At 39.0% G+C, this 20,976-nt stretch overlaps 3 protein-coding genes across 5 annotated transcripts; all 3 read left to right on the top strand.

Annotated features, from left to right (window-relative positions):
• On the top strand, window positions 1,530-12,779 carry LOC109721046. Of its 3 annotated transcripts, XM_020248462.1 has the most exons (10): window positions 1,531-1,773; window positions 2,173-2,663; window positions 4,284-4,472; window positions 6,133-6,225; window positions 6,326-6,508; window positions 6,587-6,689; window positions 6,781-6,966; window positions 7,838-10,272; window positions 10,847-11,445; window positions 12,071-12,779. In XM_020248462.1, exons 2-10 carry the CDS (start codon window positions 2,433-2,435, stop codon window positions 12,072-12,074), a joined length of 4,023 nt encoding a protein of 1,340 aa, XP_020104051.1. In that variant the 5' UTR covers window positions 1,531-1,773; window positions 2,173-2,432; the 3' UTR covers window positions 12,075-12,779. The 3 variants fall into 3 exon arrangements, with proteins under 3 accessions (XP_020104052.1, XP_020104051.1, XP_020104050.1); XM_020248463.1 differs by having other exon boundaries at window positions 1,530-2,663; window positions 10,850-11,445; XM_020248461.1 differs by having other exon boundaries at window positions 1,531-2,663.
• LOC109721515 (pentatricopeptide repeat-containing protein At5g66520-like) lies at window positions 16,514-17,965 on the top strand. The gene has a single exon (XM_020249166.1). It carries the CDS (start codon window positions 16,514-16,516, stop codon window positions 17,963-17,965), a length of 1,452 nt encoding a protein of 483 aa, XP_020104755.1.
• Window positions 19,114-19,769, top strand: LOC109720980 (nodulin-related protein 1). The gene has a single exon (XM_020248361.1). The coding sequence runs from the start codon at window positions 19,221-19,223 to the stop codon at window positions 19,752-19,754; it is 534 nt and encodes a 177-aa protein (XP_020103950.1). The 5' UTR covers window positions 19,114-19,220; the 3' UTR covers window positions 19,755-19,769.

Raw genomic sequence — 20,976 nt, 5'->3', positions numbered from 1 at the left:
GAATTTACTAATTTAGAGCTTTTTTAAAGAATCGTGTAGTATTCTGTTTATGCTATGTGACAGCAAAAATATGCTAATTAAATATTACCTATCAAGGATTAAGAAGTTTTTAGCTCTGTAAACAGTAAAAAATTCTCTGGCAAGGTTAATTCCTGAGAATAAATTAATATTGTTAGAACTCATGATTACACCCTATTCTTTCTAAATTACTAAAACAACAATATTTAAATGACTTTTTCTCTATCATGACAATGTTTGATCATCTTAATCAACACCGTATCGAATATTATGGATGATTAAACTGAAATAAGCGTGGCGGTTTGAGATGTAAAGTCGTGTTCGATGACAAAGTTGGTTGAATCAATTTGACAAAGCTTGATCGTAGATGCTCCGAATCGTAACCTAGTTAATGCATAACCATTTTCTAAGTGACAAAGCCTCACATGTAATCAACCTCATAACCTTTTCAATAATGTCCTCGATCAAGAAGCAAATCCTCTCTAAACCAAAGGATAAAAGAAAAGGCTAAATTATGAAAAGCCATTCTCACACTTTGATCCTTCACTCAACCATCCCGTACGTTTCGATCGATTTTTTTTTCATCATACAATTTACTATTGTTTCGAATGAGTTCAAAATTTTGGCACAACTATCAAATTTGGACGCAAAACATTACGGAAATAAGCTAACATATGTAAGTTGCAATGGAAGAAACCCAGTGGCCCGGCCCGATGTGGCTTGGTACGACCCGACCCTTTTGGGCACCGTTTTCGGCCGTGCTGGGCCTTGGATGGGAAAAAGCCGTCCCGACACAGCACGGCCCGAATATTGATCTGACACAACTGTCCTCAGACGTGCCCTAGCCGGAATTGGTGTGAGCCGTGCCCACTCGGCACATTGGACATTACAGTCCTACTTGTGCACTCTTGCGTCTCAGCTTTTAAAACATCGATCCCGTTATCCAGCATCTCATAACTTCAATAACGTCTTCAAATCACTAAGTTGTTCTTTCTTGAATAATCTTTTCTTTTTCGCCGGTATCTCATTCATTCTTGAATATCAAACTACTTTTCAAAGTTAAAAATAAAATAATTGGTCCCGACACAAACAATTTTTTGTTGTAATCAATTAGGGGCTACTCTGAAGTAGGAACTCATAAGGCGAAGAACTTGTGAGTTTTGCAAAGTCGAAATTAGGAGGCTGACTTTTATAAAATTATATATGAGTGGAAAATTTAAATTGTCTTGTGATTTCGGACCGAAATAAATACCGATGTTTACAAGTTTATCGAGTCCACGCGTTTAACTAACGAGATCTTAAAAGAAAAAAAAAGAAAAAAAAACGAGCCCGTTTCGAGCTCGAGCTAGATTTTCATGGTCAAACCATGATAGGTCAAAATGTAACATTGCGCATTTCGCAGTGGAAACTACAAACAAGTAACAACACGAGGTTTATAAATAGGAAAGGGAATGGGTTCGGGGAAACGTTACACACCCTAGAGAAGTACTCAGACCCATTTCCTCTCTCTCTCTCTCTCTCTCTCTCTCTCTCTCTCTTACTCCTTTCCACCCATTTCTTTTCGTTTTCTCTTCTCTTCGTCCCCCACCCTACCCCCACCTCCTCCTCGATCCTCCCCGAACCCTACCCCTACAAACCCTCGTCGACCCCGACGAACCCCCGATCGTCGTACCTCGAGCCACCGCCGCGGCGCGCGCCGCCGCCCTAGGAATCGGATTTGCCGGGGCGGAGCCGCGCCGGAGCCGCCGCATTTGGGTAGGGTTTTGCCTCCGTCCCTCTTTTGCCCTAGATTTTTCCATTGCGATCGAGGGAGCGGTGTTCCCTGGCAGGGTTAATCCGTTTTGAGTTCGATTGGTGTTGGGAGATCTCGTGGCGGAGCTCTCTGTGTTGAGGGTTTTGAGTTTTTTGCGTTGTTGGGCCCGGGATCTCTGGGTTTTGCTTTTGGAGCCGTGGATTTGGTGAGAAAGGCACGATCTTGATCTTTTGTAACCTTCGGTTGCCCTTATTTTAGGGATTATTTGTTTGCTTTGCTTCAGTTTTCGGTAATTAGTGGGGATTTAAGCTTGTGTTTGCTTTGATCAGATTGATTGTCAGTACGGTGACTTGGTTCTGCAGAGAATGCCACAATTTTGACACTGGCACTCTTGATTTCAGGATAAAGCACTAGAAGAAGTGAGTTTGTCGAATACTGCTATTGAATGCCTTACTCCTGGCAATGAAGGGTGGAAGAAGAAATTGTTCTTTGCCTTTCTGTTGTCTCTGTGATAGTAAGGATTTTTGGTTGGGTTTCTACTGTACTTCTTCGCGCATTACTGTACAGTGGAACTAAGTTGTGAAGAGGGTGAGGTTGTTGTGGCGTAGAGAGGAGGAAAGAAGAGGAGGCACGGCGAAGTTACAGACGATAGTCGCCTTGCATGGGCAAGCATGAAGGCTGGGCTCAGCCGAGCGGCGTGAAGCCCAATGGCCTCTTGCCCAACCAAGTGGCCAGTGTGACCCGGGTACTCGACGCGGAGAGATGGATGATGGCCGAAGAGAGGACTGCCGAGCTGATTGCGTGCATACAGCCCAACCAACCGTCTGAGGAGCGTAGGAAAGCTGTGGCTCTTTACGTCAAGCGGCTTATCATGAAGTGCTTTTCTTGTCAGGTAGGTTTGCTTGCTTGACCTTATGTGCTTTTATATTCGGAGGGTAGTTAATCAAAAGAATTTTCAGTGTAATTGTGAAACCAGTAGCTAAGATCTTAATTTCTTTTGTTAAAAGAGTTACTTCTTTAGATTATTATTATTTTGGGAGAAGTAAATGTTAGATAATTCAGATATCAGAGTTGAGCAAGTTGGACCTGCTGATGCATTATGGGATGCTGGGAGTATTGATGAGGCCAATTATTAGTTGCAATTGAGTGGATGTAACTTTTCTTTGTGGTGGGTAGAATTTTCTAGCCTTTTAGGTGATAAATGGAGCTATCTTTTGGTTAGTTAGAGCAATTATGGAGGGATCGTTTTAAGGATTATCAGGATTTTACATGATTCTTGGCTTACCAGCATGCTTCTTTGTTTCTGAAGACGCTCTATATTACAAACCCCAATTAGCGGGAGACTCAGGCACCAGACATTCTATAGGAGAGACTGCAGCTACAATAATATGGTTTCTTCAAGTTACTTCCTGGGATTAAGTTTAAATGATCTCAGATCATTAGTTTTTCAAGAACTCAACTTTAATGCTCAAATGTATTCTTGCTGTTTGGTGCTTATGCCTGTGAGTTTGTTGAGAACTTGGAATTAATTTGCTATTCATCTTTGAAGTAACTTAGTGTACTCAATTTTTCATATTTACTGTCATCCTTTAGCTAGGAGATTAATCGTTTAGAGGATGGTTTAGTTCCTCCCAGTTGTTTCTCCTTGGTACTCTTTCTTACTGTATGTTTTATATATAATATGTGTAACTGATTGGAACTGGAAGCTCGCCTGTAACATTTTATGTTTCACGGTGGAAAAGGGTCTATACCTGGTAGTTTGGCCTAAGGACAAAGTGTTTGTGTGGGATTTGGGAGTGAAGTGTACCTAAAGTTGATCGATCTCACGTATAAGCTTGAGGATTATATGGTTGGGCCATTTTAGGCAAAAGGGTGCTAGTTTAGGTTTGTAACTGTGCAGGTTTAATGCATGAGAGGATTTTTTTTATTTTTTTTTATTTTTTTATTTTCTCATGCATTGGATTACTTCAACAAGGGTTGGGAGGAGTACATGCATCATGATATTAATGTAGGATGTAACATCATGGTATGAGGGTTTTACAAATCAAGGGGAACAGGTGTTTAAGAAATTAAGGATATGAGATAGAGAAAGAAATGCCACCATTTTCAATACTCATTCTTTGATATGGCATGCAACTTATATTCTTCGCTTTATGGGATTGCTGAACCACCTGGGTTTTGACTTGGTTCTATGGATTATAATAGGTAGAAAAAAGACAACGAATATAAAGTTAATGTGCATCGGCATCTTTAAACGTCGCAGTAAGAATCCTTAATCGGAATCATCATACTATTTTTTACACCGACAACAATTAGTAATACCTTACTAGCAGTTTACTTCAAGAGGACAGTGTGATGTAATGTTGACATTAGTAGCTTTTCTAAATCAGACTTTTTGATTTCATATCTGGTGTAGGTAAATTCTTATTTGTCTTTTTGTTAATTTTTAAGGAGTAATTAATGGATATGGTGGTGCTTCTGTTAAATTGTTATGCCATATGCTGGTTTTCAGGTTTTCACATTTGGATCAGTGCCGCTTAAGACCTATTTACCTGATGGAGACATTGACTTGACTGCATGTAGCAATAATGAAGATTTGAAGGATACATGGGCCAACAGCGTTCGAGATGCGCTTGAGAATGAGGAAAAAAGTGAAAACGCTGAATTTCGTGTAAAAGAAGTTCAGTATATTCAGGCAGAGGTATGCATTTGTTTTTGGAGTAGTTGTACATCAACCTAGCAAAAAGATTACTTTTGAAATTTCATTTATATTTTTAACCTGTACGATTTTTTTGTATTTTTTATAAGACAAACTTGTTCTTCACTTTATTGTGTTTTTCTTTTGGTTTTATAATTATATGACGCAATATTTCATTTCTTTCCTTGTATAACTGTGAGAATTGGTAATTTTTTATGAGTAATCCGCTTCTAAATAGACAGTCATATGGCTGTTTGTCACGAGTTATTCACTCCGCCTGCACGATTTCTTTTATCTTTTTGATGGATTAGACATTCGACTAGTCCTTTTCTTTTTTTATGAAATTTTACTAGTCTTATTTATCTGTTGTAGGAATTACATCGTCACTTTTATACATGTGTGTGACTAGGAAGCATTCAAAAACTATCACATATGTACTTTGATCATGCATAATTTATTTCATCAATTTGAACATGCCTCCCTGGCTTTTTGCTCGTTGTTGAGGTTTAGGGAAAGTTTCAATGCTTTTAAACTTGTTCAGATTTCAAAATAGTGTTCCTGGAGACAGGAGTCTGCTTTCACGATACTTATATTTAGGTTTGATTAACAAAATATTTCTTGCAAAACCTAGAGTAGATAAAAACTTCATTCTTATTAGTTTATTAACTTGTTTGCAAAGACTGGCCAGCAAATAGCATATTATCTGGTGCTATTTCTTTGTGGTCCTTAATACTATCATCATGAATCAGTTACCTAGTATTCCTTTAGGGTGCGTTTGGTTTGCATTATGAAAGATTACTAGGAATGAAAAGATGTCCGAGAATTTTATTCCTATTCATCCTATTAGTAAGAATGTGGAATTCCTGTGTCTGGTTCGCACGGTCATATTATTTAGCCATATTATTTAAGATTACAAAAAATATACAATTAATTTATTTATTTTTTAAATTAATTTTAGATAATCTACCAAAAATTTCAACATTTTTTTAGAAAAAAGGGAGAGACAGCATAGTTTAGAAAGAGAGAGCATAATTAAAAAAATAGTAAGAGAAATATAGTCGAAATTAGAGGGAGTGAGAGAGTTGAGATTTTAGAAAAAGAGGGAGAGAGAAAACTTAGTTTAGAGAGAGAAAAAGAGTTAAATTTTAGAGAGAAAGGTAAGTTTAGAGAAAGATATGAGGTTATAGTGTAAAAAAAAATAATACCAATTAGCTGACGGGTAGGGAGAAAGAAAGAGATTAGATATATTATGATTACCCCAATCCATATTATAGGATGCCCACCCTTCCTCAACGGAATGAGATTAGTACTTTGGGATGAATCTTATTCCCAAGTAAATCCAATATTACCAACTAGATTACTTAGTGCGTTTAGTCAAACACCGTCATTTTTTTTTATTCCTATTGGATTACTAGGAATATTTAAAAGATAGCGCGAACCAAACGCACCCTTAGAGTAGTGCAGATCATTACATTGGAAATTAATTGTCTCTATGTTCTCGACTTAAAAAATATGCGTTTTTAAATGTGTATATCTGCTCTGTGATTTCTTTCATGATGCTTCCTTTTATTTTCAGTTTTTTTTAGCAGATTTAGGTTCTGTTCAACTTTCTGAAAAAATCGTTGAGTATCTGATTCCCAGCTTCTTTTGATCATCTGTGCAGGTTAAGATAATAAAGTGTCTTGTGGAAAACATTGTTGTTGACATCTCCTTTAATCAAGTAGGTGGTTTATGTACACTTTGTTTCCTTGAAGAGGTGAGTGGAGCTTCAAATATTGGCTGAACATAATTAGGTTGTGCTGTTTTTTCCTTTTCCTGCATATAACCTCTTATTAAAATTTGAACTTTGTGTGTAGATTGACGCTTTGATAAAGAAAGACCATCTATTCAAGCGGAGTATTATCCTGATCAAAGCCTGGTGTTACTATGAGAGTCGTATACTAGGTGCTCATCATGGTCTTATCTCTACTTATGCATTGGAGACCTTGGTTCTTTATATATTTCATGTTTTCAACAACTCATTTGCTGGTCCACTTGAGGTGAGTTTTATTTTTTGATTTCTACTGATTTTCTTTTCTCAAATGTGCCCTCTAATGGCAATTGTTGTACGCTGGCAGGTATTATATCGTTTTCTGGAATTTTTTAGCAACTTTGATTGGGAGAACTTTTGTGTTAGCCTTTGGGGTCCTGTTCCTATCAGTTCCCTCCCAGATATGACTGGTAACTTCACACTGATAGCATAGCAATATTTTTATTGGTACTATTATCTAAGAACTTGTTTTCTTATAACCTCATTTAAAACATTATGCAGCGGAGCCTCCACGAAGGGATAGTTGTGACTTGTTGCTTAGTAAACAGTTTCTTGAATGCTGCAGTAGAGTTTATGCCGTTACGCCGGATGGTCAAGGAAACCAGGGACAGCCTTTTGTATCCAAGCATTTTAATGTTATTGATCCTTTACGTACAAACAACAACCTTGGGCGAAGTGTTAGCAAAGGTATTCTACCTTGGCGTTCCACTAAGTACTATTTCTTCTCATTGATGTTATGGCTGCACAGGAACTGCCTACTATATACCAAGTTTCTTCCTCTTGATTGAAATTTTCTTTTTACTATTTTTTACTTTACGAACTTTTAAAGGTGCTTTCACTTGGCTATTTTATAATTAACTACTGGAAATTCTTAGCGATTCATTGAGCCCATTTACTATTCCCTCTCTTCTTTTTTGTGTGTGTGTGTGTTTGTGTTTTCCTGACAATGTGATCTAATTCTTATCTTATAGGTTCTTATTGAACTTCCGAGCCTTCTAATGTCATGAAGGTTACTGCTGTATTTACTTGAATTTTGATTGTATTTGACCTCTTTTCCTGGTGGGAATTATTTTTATAAAAGAGCCGATAATGCCAATTTAACTTCCTTTAAAGGCTTACCATGATGACAAGACTTCATGGTGTCATTAACTTGTTGACTTAAATATCAATAATAATTAAATCCATATGGTGACAGTATTTTTTTTAATCAATTGCTTGCATTCTATTTGCCATTGTTCATTTTGTCCAAGTATGTTGTACTTTATGACTTGTTTTTTTTACATTATTGATGGGATTAGATACCACTTTTTTTTTTCATTTTCTTTTCTTTACTTATTTCAAATGCTATGTGAATAGCTCTCTTGATGCATGGTTCTTGTTTGCAGTGCTTCTTGAACTACATCATGTGTTCATGTAATTTTCACTTATGTATGCAATTGTATGGTCATTGTTTTCCTTCTGTAGTTGATACTTTTCGGATTCCATTGCTAGTAAATATGATTCCTCTTGAAGGCAGGCTCATGTGTTATTGTTGTATGCGCCTTTGTTTTTCTGTCAGGCAATTTCTTTAGAATACGCAGTGCTTTTGCATTTGGGGCTAAAAGATTGGCTAGGTTACTTGAATGTCCGCATGAAGATTTAATTTCTGAAGTGAATCAATTCTTCATGAACACATGGGAGAGACATGGCAGCGGCAATCGTCCAGATGCACCTAGCCCAAGTTTACGACATATTCAACCTGTAAAGAACATCCCAGTTGAAGAATCAAACAATATCAGAAGTGCATCAAACATCAAGAAAAGGAGCGAGAATCCTGTATCGAGAGTTGGCTATGAAAACCTGGCTGAGGATCAAATCGCTAACCGAAACAGCCAACATTCACGGAATTTGGATAGGGTGAATAAATCTTCGGTTTCTCGTACACAGAGCCCAAAAATCAACTCAAGAGTCTCCGATCAGTTTGAGAGAAGCAATGGCCCTACTGGAACTGCTCAGACTGAAAGAGATCCGAAAACTTTAAAATCTAACTACATTGTAAATGATTCCACTTCCAATGGGCAGACAAGGTTCCCATTCGCAAGGACACGATCCAGCCCAGATCTGACGGATTCCTCTGCTGAAGTGTTCTCTCGTGGCAGGCGGGGTACAATGGCAGAATCAGCGAAATCTTTGAGGCTAGATCATAGTGACAGAAGAAACCACTCGGGTACAGAGGCCAGTGGTAGTCAAAGTACGAAATTGACTTCTGCTGACAACCCAATGTCTTCGATTAACACTTCATCCCAATCAAGCCTTCAAGCTGCTTCTGATACAAACAGTGTTTCGAATAGCTACCACGATGATGTTAGTTTTGCCACTATGAACGAAGAGCTTGCTTCTGTTTCTCAATCATTGGAGATCCAACAGGAGATGAACCAGGAGGAGCAGGATCTGGTCAATCTAATGGCTTCTGCGAAGTTGCATGACTTCAATGGACCAATTCAATTGCCGATTCATATGGCTTCCTCCCATCTACCTGTAACATTATCTCCTTTATTAGCTTCAACGGCACACGCCCAAAGAAATTGGGGGGGAGTTTTCACCCCTAATTTATCCTTCGTTGGACATCCTTGGGCACACAATATGCAGATCCCGCAAGGATATGTTTCACCACCTATGTCCCATTACTTCCCCAATCCTGGTCTTAGTGTCAATCACGATGAAGATATTGAGCCAACCCATGATATTTCGGCTGCAGCAGAACCAAGTCAAGAAGACAATGATCAGTGGCAAAATAACCATGCTGGATTGACTGGAGGATTTAATTCTGAAAACAAAAATCCTGAAATGCTTCATGTTGATGGCAAGCAGCAGTCGTCAGTCGCTGGTTTTAACTTTGTTTCTTGGCCGCAAAGCAGTAATGCTGGTGGTCTGCTGTGGGGTCACCCAAAGTTTGACAGTGAGGATGCGGGGCCTATCCGAGATAATAATGCTGAAATATTTCAAAATCAAACAAGCAGAGGGACGGATGTTAGCCCTAGTTCGAAAACAACAGATGTTAGGGTTCCTTCTGTGTCACAGTCTAGTTCTTCAAGAAGTAAAACTTCCTATGAAATTTCCAGGGATGCCCCTTCTGGAAAGATATCCAGAACTTCGAGGGACAAATGGGGAAAAAAGCCAACCTCCTTGCCTGCCCCAACTACTACATATGGCAAAGCAAAGATGGCTTGGCAACTTGAGAGTACATCTGAGCAGCTTCCTGCGGAAGCCAACGAAACTAGAGAGTGGAACCCTACACCAACCATGGGAAATAATATTCCTGAGCAGTTCCCTACACCTCTGGTTTTTACGCAAGCTAGAAGCCATCAGGTACCCGGTTATGAACCAACACATATTAGTGGATCAGACCCGATGATTCCGATTGCACCAGTTCTTGTGGGTCCCCCTCGGCAGAGGGTGACTGACAATTCTGGGTTGGTCCCTGTAGCCTTTGTTCCTGCAGGTCCTTTAGTTCCATTCTATCTGATCCAATTCGCATCTGTTACTAACAATTCGGATGGAGCTTCTCCGCTAAGTCCTTCAGAACAGAATTTCAGTCCACAAGATAATCTCGATCAGCCTGAATCTCACGTTAGTTCAACAGCATTAAGAACTCCTGCTGCTGCTGAGTCCTCTAATGAGCACGAGCCGGATATTTTGAAAAGTGACTTCGATAGCCACTTGCAAAATCTGTTATATGGGAGGTACTGTCAAGATACACGTCAAGGTCCCTTCATCTGCCAACCCCCTGTTCTGGTGCCACCAGTGTACTTGCAGGGCCATTTTCCATGGGATGGTCCAGGAAGACCAGTTTCGGCCAATGCGAACTTAACCCAGATGATGGGCTATGCTCCTCGTTTTGTACCTATGGTGCCTCTCAAACCAGGTTCTGAGAGACCTTCCGGTGTTTTCCAGAGGCATGGAGAAGAAGCACCGAGGTACCGCGGTGGTACTGGAACCTATCTACCAAATCCTGTAAGAACTTTTACGTGACTGTTCTGATCCTAGTTATAGATGATATATCTTTTAGTAGTTTAGGCAGTAATATCAACTTCTGTATTCTTTTTATTATTACTAAACTAGCCTTTCTTTAAGCCTCAAGGGTCTTTTGGCTTTCAGGAATGTTTTGTCACTGGGAAGAAAGCTAGCTTGTGTTGCTTTACCGTGGCTGTTTGTTTTGGAGCAATAGCATATTTAGAATTGGAATACATATTTTGTTCGGTATTTTGGGAGTTACTAAATGTAATGTAGAGATGTAGGTTTTCTCAGGAATTTTATTATTTGGCCCATGTTAACTTCAAGTGATACACAAATGTTGGCTATGGCTTAACCTGACATAGTAGTTCTTTACTGGGGGTACAATACTGTTCTTAATTTTTTCTGATGCCTCTCTACCAGTATTACAGTTTACTTGACATGTAATTTGTGATGTAGTTTTCTTGGTTGAACAATAAACATAACTGAACTTGAATACCATTAAAATTAGTAGTTTGAAGAAACATTAAATACAGCAGCTCTTTTTTTTTTGTTTTTTTGCCTTTCTGTGCAGAAGGTTCCTTTTAGAGATCGACAAGCAAGTACAAGAAGCTACAGAAGAAACTACAATAGTGAAAGGGGTGATCAGGGCGATAGAGAAGGAAGCTGGATCAGTGCAAAAGCTCGAGCTGCTGGCCGTGGCCATGGGCATCAAGTGGAGAGATCAAACTTTCAGCCTGAGAACCAGTCTGATAGACATAGGCAGTCATATAAGAACGATCCCCATAGGCACGAGCCAGTTTCTTCTAACCTAGCTCCGGGCAACTCATTCAGGCCCACAAATTCAAATCGTAGCCCAAGAAACTTGACGTATGGCATGTACCCGCCGCCGCCTGTCACAAACCCAAATGGTGTTATTAATACTGGACCTGGGTCTGGAAGTTCTCCTGTCATGATGGTCTATTCTTATGATCAAGGTGGTGGTTATGGCCCCTCTGGTGAACCGCTTGAATTTGGCTCTCTTGGACCAGTGCATCCTTCGGGTTTAAATGAAGCGCCTCAATCTGGTGAGGAGATTCCAGTAGGTGCGCTTTTTGAGCAGAGGCATGGCCCATATCGCGGCAGTTCATCCTGCTCTTCGCCTGACCAACCGTCCTCACCTCAGCTAAGAAGGTATTACTGATTAATTGCCCCTTTCACTGTGTAATGTTGTACTGTTGTTTTGGTCTGTTTAGGAAATAATTTTAGAACAAACTAATGCATATAAATGACTTTACTCAAGCTTGATCGTGAAATTTATTGAAGCTGTAGTGTTTTGTTCGACGTAATATTTTGCTGCTCGTTTAGCCTCATCTTGGCAGTATATAATCATTTCCACATGCTTGTTTTATTTTGTTCATCTTGGTATGCCCCTTACCGAGCAACCTCATTTTATTTTTCCATTTGATAATTTTTCTGTGGCTTCTTTCTAGATTGAATCGGTGACATACATATATATATACGACAATTCCGGTGTGTGCTATGACTTGAAACAACTCCGGTGTTTGTTGCATTTTAATACTATTTTGTTTCTACAACAGAATGCTAAAGTTAGGTTACATACATCTTATTTCTTACTTGTCATTCCTTTTTTTTGTGCAATAAAACCTTTATTCTATCCTTGGCCATGAGCCGCAAAAAGTACAAGAAGACATTTAAAGGGATTAACTTGTGCACTAGCCCATTTCTCTATTGGAGTTGTTGGTTGAGAAAACTTTTGTAACTGAATATGCTCTGAAAAATTGCTTGCTTTGTGCAGATAAGTGAACCCAGACATGCTCTGGCCCAGCTCTTGGATATTGAGATGTAGAGAAGGCATTCGGCGACATCGTGGTGGCGATGCTTGTCATCAGATGCTTTGGATAAATGGCAAAGGAATTGGGCCGGATAGTAGCTTTGGATCAGCCCAAAAACGCCTACTTATCCTTTTGGATTCATTACAGATTAGCGGAGCTATGCAATTATCGACTGCTACAGATCTTGCGAGACTCGTTAGTTCTCGAATCGAATTAGTAGCATTTTCTCCATATCCTTTTCAAAGTTTCAGCTCAAAAGAAGACGATGAGACCAAGGAGCTTTGCAGAAAGAGCTGGAAAAAGGGCTGGTCTTTTGTAGCACCAGATTGAAGGAGGCTTGGGAGAATTCTCGATTGCGATTGATCTAAAATGCTTTTAACAGTGTAAAAAGTAGGAAAAAGAAAAAAAAACAAAACGAAAAGGAAACCCTGTTTCATCTGTAGGCGTAGTACGGCTTCGTGTTAGGTGGTTTAGCATACGAAAAAAGATGTTAAACCGTTCTACAAGAAAAATCGAGCTCCGAAAAAAAAAATGTGATAGCCGTCTCGTGGAGGTCGGTGTAACTGTGACTGAAAACTGTTTTACAATGTTTCGCATGTCTTTTTTTTTTTCTCTCTACTAATGAAAGACGCAGCTTCAAAGCTATCCTGAGTATTTGGATCTAAAATTCAATCTTCTCTTTTTTGTTTTTGTGCTTTTGTGTGTGCGAGCATTGGAACTTAAGAATGCTTTTCGCTTGTGCAATTTTAGTATAGTTTAAGGGGGTACTTTTCCACAAAAAAAAAAAAAAAGAATACCTCCTTACCATATCAACTATAGATGCTTACTGTAGTGTAGAAAACATACTAATTTTAGAAACTGAACAATATCCTCCTTTAAAATAAGAAAATTTGTTTTTCCTTTTTTGTTAGATTGATTGTATGTCGGTAGTGTTAAACAGAGATGATTGTTTGTTCCCTTTCTATGTACTCAGCAGCGCATTTTACTGAGGCATATGTGGAGACTATTTTTTTATCCTATCAAAATAAAAGCAATATAAATTTGTGACATTTTATTTACTTGGTAATTTCCGGTTCATACAATTTGAAAATATCAGCCTACGGGCAGGGCAGGGCAATTTCCCACCAAAAAATAAAAGAAAAGGCAATATGAAAATATTAATACAGAAGAACACCTCTGCCTCGTTTAGCGCTAATTTCTAAACTCTAAATTGCTACTAACGAACAGAAAAAAAGTTGATATTGCCAAAACACTTCAAATATAATATAATATAATTTCTGTTGATTCTTATTATATATCTTTCTCTGTAAATTTTCACCAATACACCACTTTGTCACAAACACGTGAGAGAAATGTTCATCCAAAAGAAGCTAAATTGTCACGATCCGATCTTGATATTCTGCACAAAGAAGACGTCAAATCAGAAAAACCAAAGAATAAACATGTTAGTTTCAAATCTATTCTACTGAATAACTTCGAGAATAAGATCACATCAAAATAAGAAAAGAAAAGAAAAGAAAAAGGATTTCAATTGAGAAGGCGGCGATCCAGAGGGGTGACCTGAGAACACAAAATGCAGTGCCAGCCTTGCATTTCTCAGAATGCAAGTGTTCTCAGATTGCAAGTCTTTTACCTGGCACCTGCTTTGTGTGTTCTCAGATGGCACTCCTCTGGAATCTACCTTCTCAGCACTCTCTCTCTCTCTCTCTCTCTCTCCCTCTCTCTCTCTTAACCCATATATATATATATATGTGTATGTATGGATGATTAAGTCATTGTGTTGACACATTAACAACATGTTGTCATGTAGCATCAGTCTACATCTGAAAAAGAGGAATGTGTGTGTGTACATAAGGTTGCTAGCAAGTTTAGGACCTAGGTGGATCAACAATTTTAACTGTTAATAATATCTATTTAAATTGCTTTAGTTAAAATAAGTAAAATGGATAATCTAATAGTTTTAAATTTCCATTTTCATCAAATTTTTTGGGCTAAAATATAAACAATCTCCTTATAAATACCTGATTTTCACTTTTCCTTATCGACTTTCAAAAATCTGTCTTTTGCTCCTTTAAAATTTCAAAAATATTTTCAGGGAGATACGTTATTAATGGAGAGGGTGAAATAACCAAACAGCCTTTACTTCTTCTATAAAATATTTTTTAATATATTTCTGTTATTTTGAAAAGAAATTCAGTATAAATTATAAAAAATGAACAGGATACTAATGGAACCTTGATAGAGGGGAGTTAAATACAACAACTTGAAATGTTGAAAGGGTAAAATATAGATTTTTGAAAGTTGGGAAGGAAAAATGAAAAAGATGATTTTATAAGAGAGTTTTCTATACTAAATTTTTTTATAATGATCATTCGTAAGATGATCCTCACGAATTTCGGTGAGCGTTGGAAACAGTTAGACTATATACATTCTGTTTGTAGAAAAATAAAAAAAAGAAATTTTTATTGATCAATGTTGGATTTTATTCAATAATAAATTTTGATGATAACAAATAAATTTTGGATTTAATTTGTTACTTAGTAATTTTAGGTTGTAGTTGAATTTAAAGTGGCTCAAGCTGAACCGGATTTGATCAAAGGTAAAAATTCAATCACATTATTCAAATTGGCCCTGACAAAATCAAATTGTACCAAATTGGATGCAAGTGTCACAATAAAAATTTGGAGGACTTCTTTATAATTTATCGGATTTGAGTTGGTCAACCTAGTCAAGTTGACCAATTCACGTTTTGGGTTTGATTTGAGCTTAATGTCAAATTAGCATTATTTTAATATGGTATGAAAGAGATTTGATATATAGTATAAATTCAAAAATAATTTTATTATGGCATGAATTTAAAAATATGAAATATGATTTTTATACGTATGGTATTATTTCAAAAACTTTTACAAATGTGGAAGGAATGAATTCAAAAAGTTTTTCGTTTGTAGTATTAATTTAAAATTTTTTTATAAATTTGATATAATTTTAAATGAGCTTTTCAATATGGTAATATTTCAAATGAGTTTTGCAAATGTGATATGAACTTGAATTTATTTTGGAATTAATTCAAATGCATTTGTAAATATGGTTAAAATTCAAATTGAAATCAATTATGATTTAATCATACTTTTGTTCCATTTTTGAAATGATGGCTAGTGTATTTAAAAGGGGGCTTGGATGTTATTTGTGATACAATTTCAGAAAAATTTTCTAACTTCTAATTGTTCATTGATTTGTAATTGTGAGCTTCTTGAGAGGTTGTAAAAGAAGTTTTGTATTATTATAAGTGGCTTTGGTTTTATCCTGTTCAAAAGGCCAAGTGATAATGAAATCGGTATCTCGAGAAGAAGAATGATCGGACTAGAGTAGACAGAAAGGTCGAACCAGGATAAATCATCTGTGTTATCTGAGTTTGATTTTTTATTTTATTTGGTTGTGTAATTTTATCTTAATTTAATTTTACTTGAGTTTTTAGTTGTCAACTAATTCACCCCCCCCCCCCCCTTGATCATCCAATCAATAGTAAAGAAATTACAAAGATAAGAAACTCAAGTATTTTGACCTGGGCTCTTAGCTACCGTCTACAGGTAGACCAAAATGTTCGTTGCCCATCCAATGGTTGAAATTTTTTTTTTTTTTTAGAGAAATTGGCAGCACGCTACCCGCTTTATTTATTTCATTTAAAAATAAACTTAGTTTAAAATGTGAATCAAATAGGATTCGAACTTGGGTCTCGGATACCAATCACCAAGCCTTTTGCCACTTGCTCTAGGGACAGTCCGTAACAATTGAAATTTCGCATCAACATATTCTATATTCAAAAGATCAATAATATTTGTATGTTCATAAGTAGGTGTAAATTCACACCCAATTCATTCTAAGAGCCCTTTTTTTCATGCTAATCTTTTTTAGATTCCTTTTTTTAATACGAAAAAAAATCTGTAAGAATTGTCTCAACTCTTCGAAGACTTGGGTGTTCCATTACGTCTGCTTTATAAGTTTATAGGTATCGTTTTTATCTCAAAATTGAAACTTTTTATAATATTTATTTGTCAGGTCCAAAATTTAGGGCTGTACTATGTTTTTTTTTTTTCCCTTCACCATAGGTTATTAAGGACTCCTAACCTGTAAAAACAGCTATAGAAAATCACCAAAAAAGAAATAAAAATTTAAAAATAAAAATGACAACAACACTGAAACCTACCCCATCATTCCAAAACCTCATCAACCTCTCCCTCTCTTCCTCTTCTTCTGCTTCTTCTTCTTCTTCTTCGTCTTCTTCCTCGCTTTCCCTTCTCTTCTCCCATTACCACCATCTCATCGACACCAACCTATGCAATTCCTTGATTAGGCACCACACCAACTCACACAACCATTCCCAATCACTTCTCGTTTACACCCACATGGCGAGAGCATCTCTCCCTCCTGATGCCTCCACCTTCCCCCCTCTCCTCAAATCCATCGCTCAATTATCCCTTCCCGGTGTCGGAATTCCGATCCACGGGCGCGTCACAAAGCTGGGCTTTGCCTCCGATGTGTTCGTCAGCACTGCTCTCGTCACCATGTACTGCGGTTTCGCTCGCGTCGGCGATGCGCGGAAGGTGTTCGACGAAATGCCCAAGAGAAACTCGGTCTCCTGGAACGCGATGATTACGGGGTACGTTCACAACAGGAGGTTCAAGGAGGCCCACGGTCTGTTTTCGCGGATGCTGGCTTCGGATTGCGAGCTGGGCGAGGTCACCGTCGTAGGCGCGCTCTCGGCCTGCGCTCATCTCGGAGCGCTGAATCAGGGGGTGTGGATTCATAACTATGTTAAAAATTACGGCTTGCGGCTTAATGTGTTTGTGGGCACTGCTCTGGTAGACATGTACATGAAGTGCGGAGAGGCGGACGAGGCCGTCAAGGTTTTCCGGGCGATGAGAGTGAAGAACGTCTTCTCGTGGAATGCGTTGATTTCGGGGTTTGCCGTCAACGGCGGAGGGGAAGCGGCCATGGCCGCTTTCGAGGCAATGGCTAGAGAGAGCGTCGAGCCGGATAGAGTGACCTTCCTCGCTGTTTTGTGCGCTTGTTGTCATCAAGGGCTCGTCGACGAAGGAAGAAACATTTTCGCGAGTATGCAGAGAGATTTTGGACTCGAACCGACCATCGAGCACTATGGTTGCGTCGTCGATCTACTTGGCCGAGCAGGGTTTATACAAGAAGCTTACGAGCTCATACGAACGATGCCGATGGAGCCCGACGCGGTAATTTGGAGGGCATTTCTTTCTGCTTGCAAGGTTCACCGAAACACCCAGTTTGGCGAGATTGCGACAAAGAAGCTCCTCGAACTAGAGCCTGACAACGGAGAGAACTACGTGTTGTTATCGAACTTATTATCCCAAAACAGGAGGTGGGTCGAGGTCGGGCAGGTGAGGAAGATGATAAGCCAAAAAGGGATGGCGAAAGTCCCCGGCTGTAGTTCGATCGAAATCGACAATGTGGTGTATGAGTTTGTGGTCGCTGATCGGTCCGAGAAGCATTTCGAGGAGATCTTTCGAATGCTGGATGATATGAAGAGAGAACTAAAGCTAGCTGGATATGTTGCGGATACTGAGACGGCGTCTTACGACATAGAAGAAGAGGAGAGGGAGAGCTCCATAATGCACCATAGCGAGAAGCTCGCTCTTGCGTTCGCGCTGCTTAGGACGCAGTCCGGCTCGGTTATAAGGATAGCGAAGAACTTGCGAGTGTGCGGCGATTGCCATACATTTTTTAAGCTCGTTTCGCGGGTCTACAGGAGAAAAATCGTGGTTCGGGATCGAATTCGGTTTCACCATTTCAGTGATGGAGTATGTTCATGTAGAGATTATTGGTAGTTCGAATCTGAGCTTGTTTGTATGTACACATTTTTTTCTTTTCCACTTCTCCAATGTTTTTTTTTCAAAATACAACAAGAGTCATATTTAATTTCTGATGTTTTTGTTCTATTTTGCTAATCATTTTACTTGAATCTTAAATTTTTAAATGCTTAAAATATTTTAAATTTATGGTTATTAGATATATATACATGAAGGAGGTGCAAGCAACTAGTTTTTACTTCAGAAAAAGAACTAAAATAGAATTGGGCAAACTTCAAATACCACTCTTGTGATTTCACACTTTCTCACTTTAGTACTTTATAATTTAAAGTGTATTAATTTAGTATTTTATGGTTGCATTTTTTTTCTTTTCCTCAGCTCCTCTATTAATATTTCGTTAAATTATATACAAAAAAAATTTCAGATATCCACCTGACGGAGGGGTGCTAAATGCAACAACTTGAAATGTTTGAGGGAGTAAAATATAGAATTTTGAAAATTAGGAAGAGAAAGCCAAAAAAAAAAAGGATATTTATAAGAAAATTTTATGTAATTTAGCCTTAATTTTATATTCAAGTATTTTCACTAGTGATTTTATAAAACATATATAGTTTTTTTTTATTAAATATTTAGATGATTTCTTCTAAAAATTATTAAAAATTTAAATAATTTAAATTAATATTTAAAAAAATAAAAAATTTAAAAGTAAATAAATAAATAAATAATAAACAATCCTGTCCGGTACCTAAGTCCATTCCAAAATGGCCCGACTCGTTCCCACACAAGGGCTACGGGTCGGATTGGGACGGGCTACGACTGAGGTCAAGTACAGTCAGCACCCATTACACGGACCTGTGGACAGTACCAGGCCGGGTTGCAGGCCGGCTGGGTATGGCCGAATACGGCCTGCAGCCGTGTCGCCGGGCCGGTCTACGGGCCGTGTTGCCAGGCCGGCTACAGGCAGTAATTTTTCCGCCCAGAAGGCATTTAAAAATGTCACCCGCCGTCGGCAAGGCACGGTTGTGACATCGAAAGCAGCGGCTTTAATTGGTCCGTTGACTTCCATCCGCGCACCCCCACCCGCTCACGCGTTAGATATTTTTCTTAGTTTTTTTTTTTTTTTTTTTTTTTTTTTTTTTTTTCCATTTTTTATCATTTTTTATAGACCACGCGGAAGAAGAGATAAGAACGTCGCATCTTTAATTAGACTCGCGATCTCATCTCCTTCTCCCCCCTCTCTCTCTCTCTCTCGCTCTCTCTCTCTCTCTCTGCCATGGACTCCTCCGATTATCCCAACACCACGAAACCCACCTCCTCTCACGAACCCCGCAACCCCCAAAAGCACTCGTCGTCGTCGTCGTCGTCGTCCCCCTCCGATCTCCTTTCCAGCGCGCAGGTCGTCGCCGGCGCCGCCATGTCCGCGATCCGCCACGACTCCGCCGCCCTCGACAAGGGCCGCGTCGCCGGCGCCGCCGGCGACCTCCTCCACGCCGCCTCCCACTACGCCCACCTCGACGGCGACAAGCGCTTCGGCACCTACATCGAAAAAGCCGAGGGCTATCTCCATAGCTACCAGTCCTCCCACTCCTCCACCACCATCACCACCTCCACCACCGCTGCCGCCGCCGCCACCACCACCACCACCGAGCACTCGTCGTCCTCATCGGCGCATCACCGTAAGAAGGAAGAAGAGGATGAGGAGGAGGAGGAGGGAGAAGGTGAAGAAGAAGAGGCCATTAATGGAGTGTTTCGGAGGTGCCCCGAGTGCAACGAGAATGGAATAGTAAGGTGCCCTGTTTGCTGCTAAAGGATGGGAGGGTGACGATGGGATCACCGTCGTTTCCTTGCTTTGAGATCCGAGCTGGTGGATTGATGAACAGCATTGATATTTTCCTCACCGCGAGTGCATNCCACGGCGCCGCCCGCACCACCGGCACCCTCTTCGCCCAAGGGTTCTTGAAGAAGCACTAGGATTTCGCATCTGCAGGTAAGGTGTTTGTGCTTTTGCCTCTGTGTTCGTTCTCTGCTCATTTGGTATTTGCTTTTGTGGTGTTTGTTCTGTTCTTTTCTATACTTAAATGTGTGAAGTGAATGAATGCATGAATAAGAGAGAACAATTTGGAATCAGTTATCTTGGTGTGCGTAGAACCCATTATGTATTAATTGATTCGTATTATCCTTGTAATCAATCTAAAATTACAACCCAGTTTGGTGCAAAGTTTGTTAAATTCAGATGCATGAACCCATTATGTATTGCCTGAGGAGTGTGAAGTTGCTGATTTGGGTTCCGCAAAAATTTTGAATTGCGTACTATTCCTTGACATCTGAATGACATTGTGTTCTATATCAATTCGAAGAAATTTACTGTTTGATCGATTCTGGTGTAGGGTTGTTAACAAATGCAACAAAAATATTTGTAAACGAATCCCTCCTTGAGTCCGATAAAAGAGAACCACAGATAGCAGAGTTAACGAGTGTAACACTCTCGACCGACTCTCAAATCTTGATTCGCAAGAAGAATATCTAAATTTTCATTGACAGAATATATGCATTGAGTGTCGATGCATAAGACGTGTGCAGCTTATAGAACCACATCGAGATATAGTTTTTGCTCTTCTAACTCCGTTATAGTTAACTGCTCTCGACTTGTTATCATATTGTAAAATGTTCTATTTCCGGTTATCACACTTTCAAATTTGATTTGAAGTTTTTGTTTCCACACTAGTCTAATTGTCCCCCACTTTTTCGTAGTGTCAACATCTGTAAACTTTGGGGGGATATCCAAAACTCTTTAGCAGACCTTCCTTCAATCCTTCTGCGATAAGATATCCAATACTCTTTAGCAGACCTTCCTTCCCCGATAATTATTTTGCATACCAATAACATTTCGGAAAATGTAAAATTAGTGGCCTGCTTATACTGCAGATCTGACATAACTATTCATATCCTGGATGAAGTGATCTTCCAACCTTATGGAAATGGAGTGTTATTTTTGTGACTCCAAAGCGACCTTTCGTTTGTGATAACTT

The sequence above is a fragment of the Ananas comosus genome, linkage group 15, assembly GCF_001540865.1.
Source record: "Ananas comosus cultivar F153 linkage group 15, ASM154086v1, whole genome shotgun sequence".
In the NCBI taxonomy this organism is placed as follows: domain Eukaryota; kingdom Viridiplantae; phylum Streptophyta; class Magnoliopsida; order Poales; family Bromeliaceae; genus Ananas; species Ananas comosus.
The sequence above is the reverse complement of the archived record's forward strand: the minus strand, read 5'-3'. Positions and strand labels throughout refer to the sequence as shown.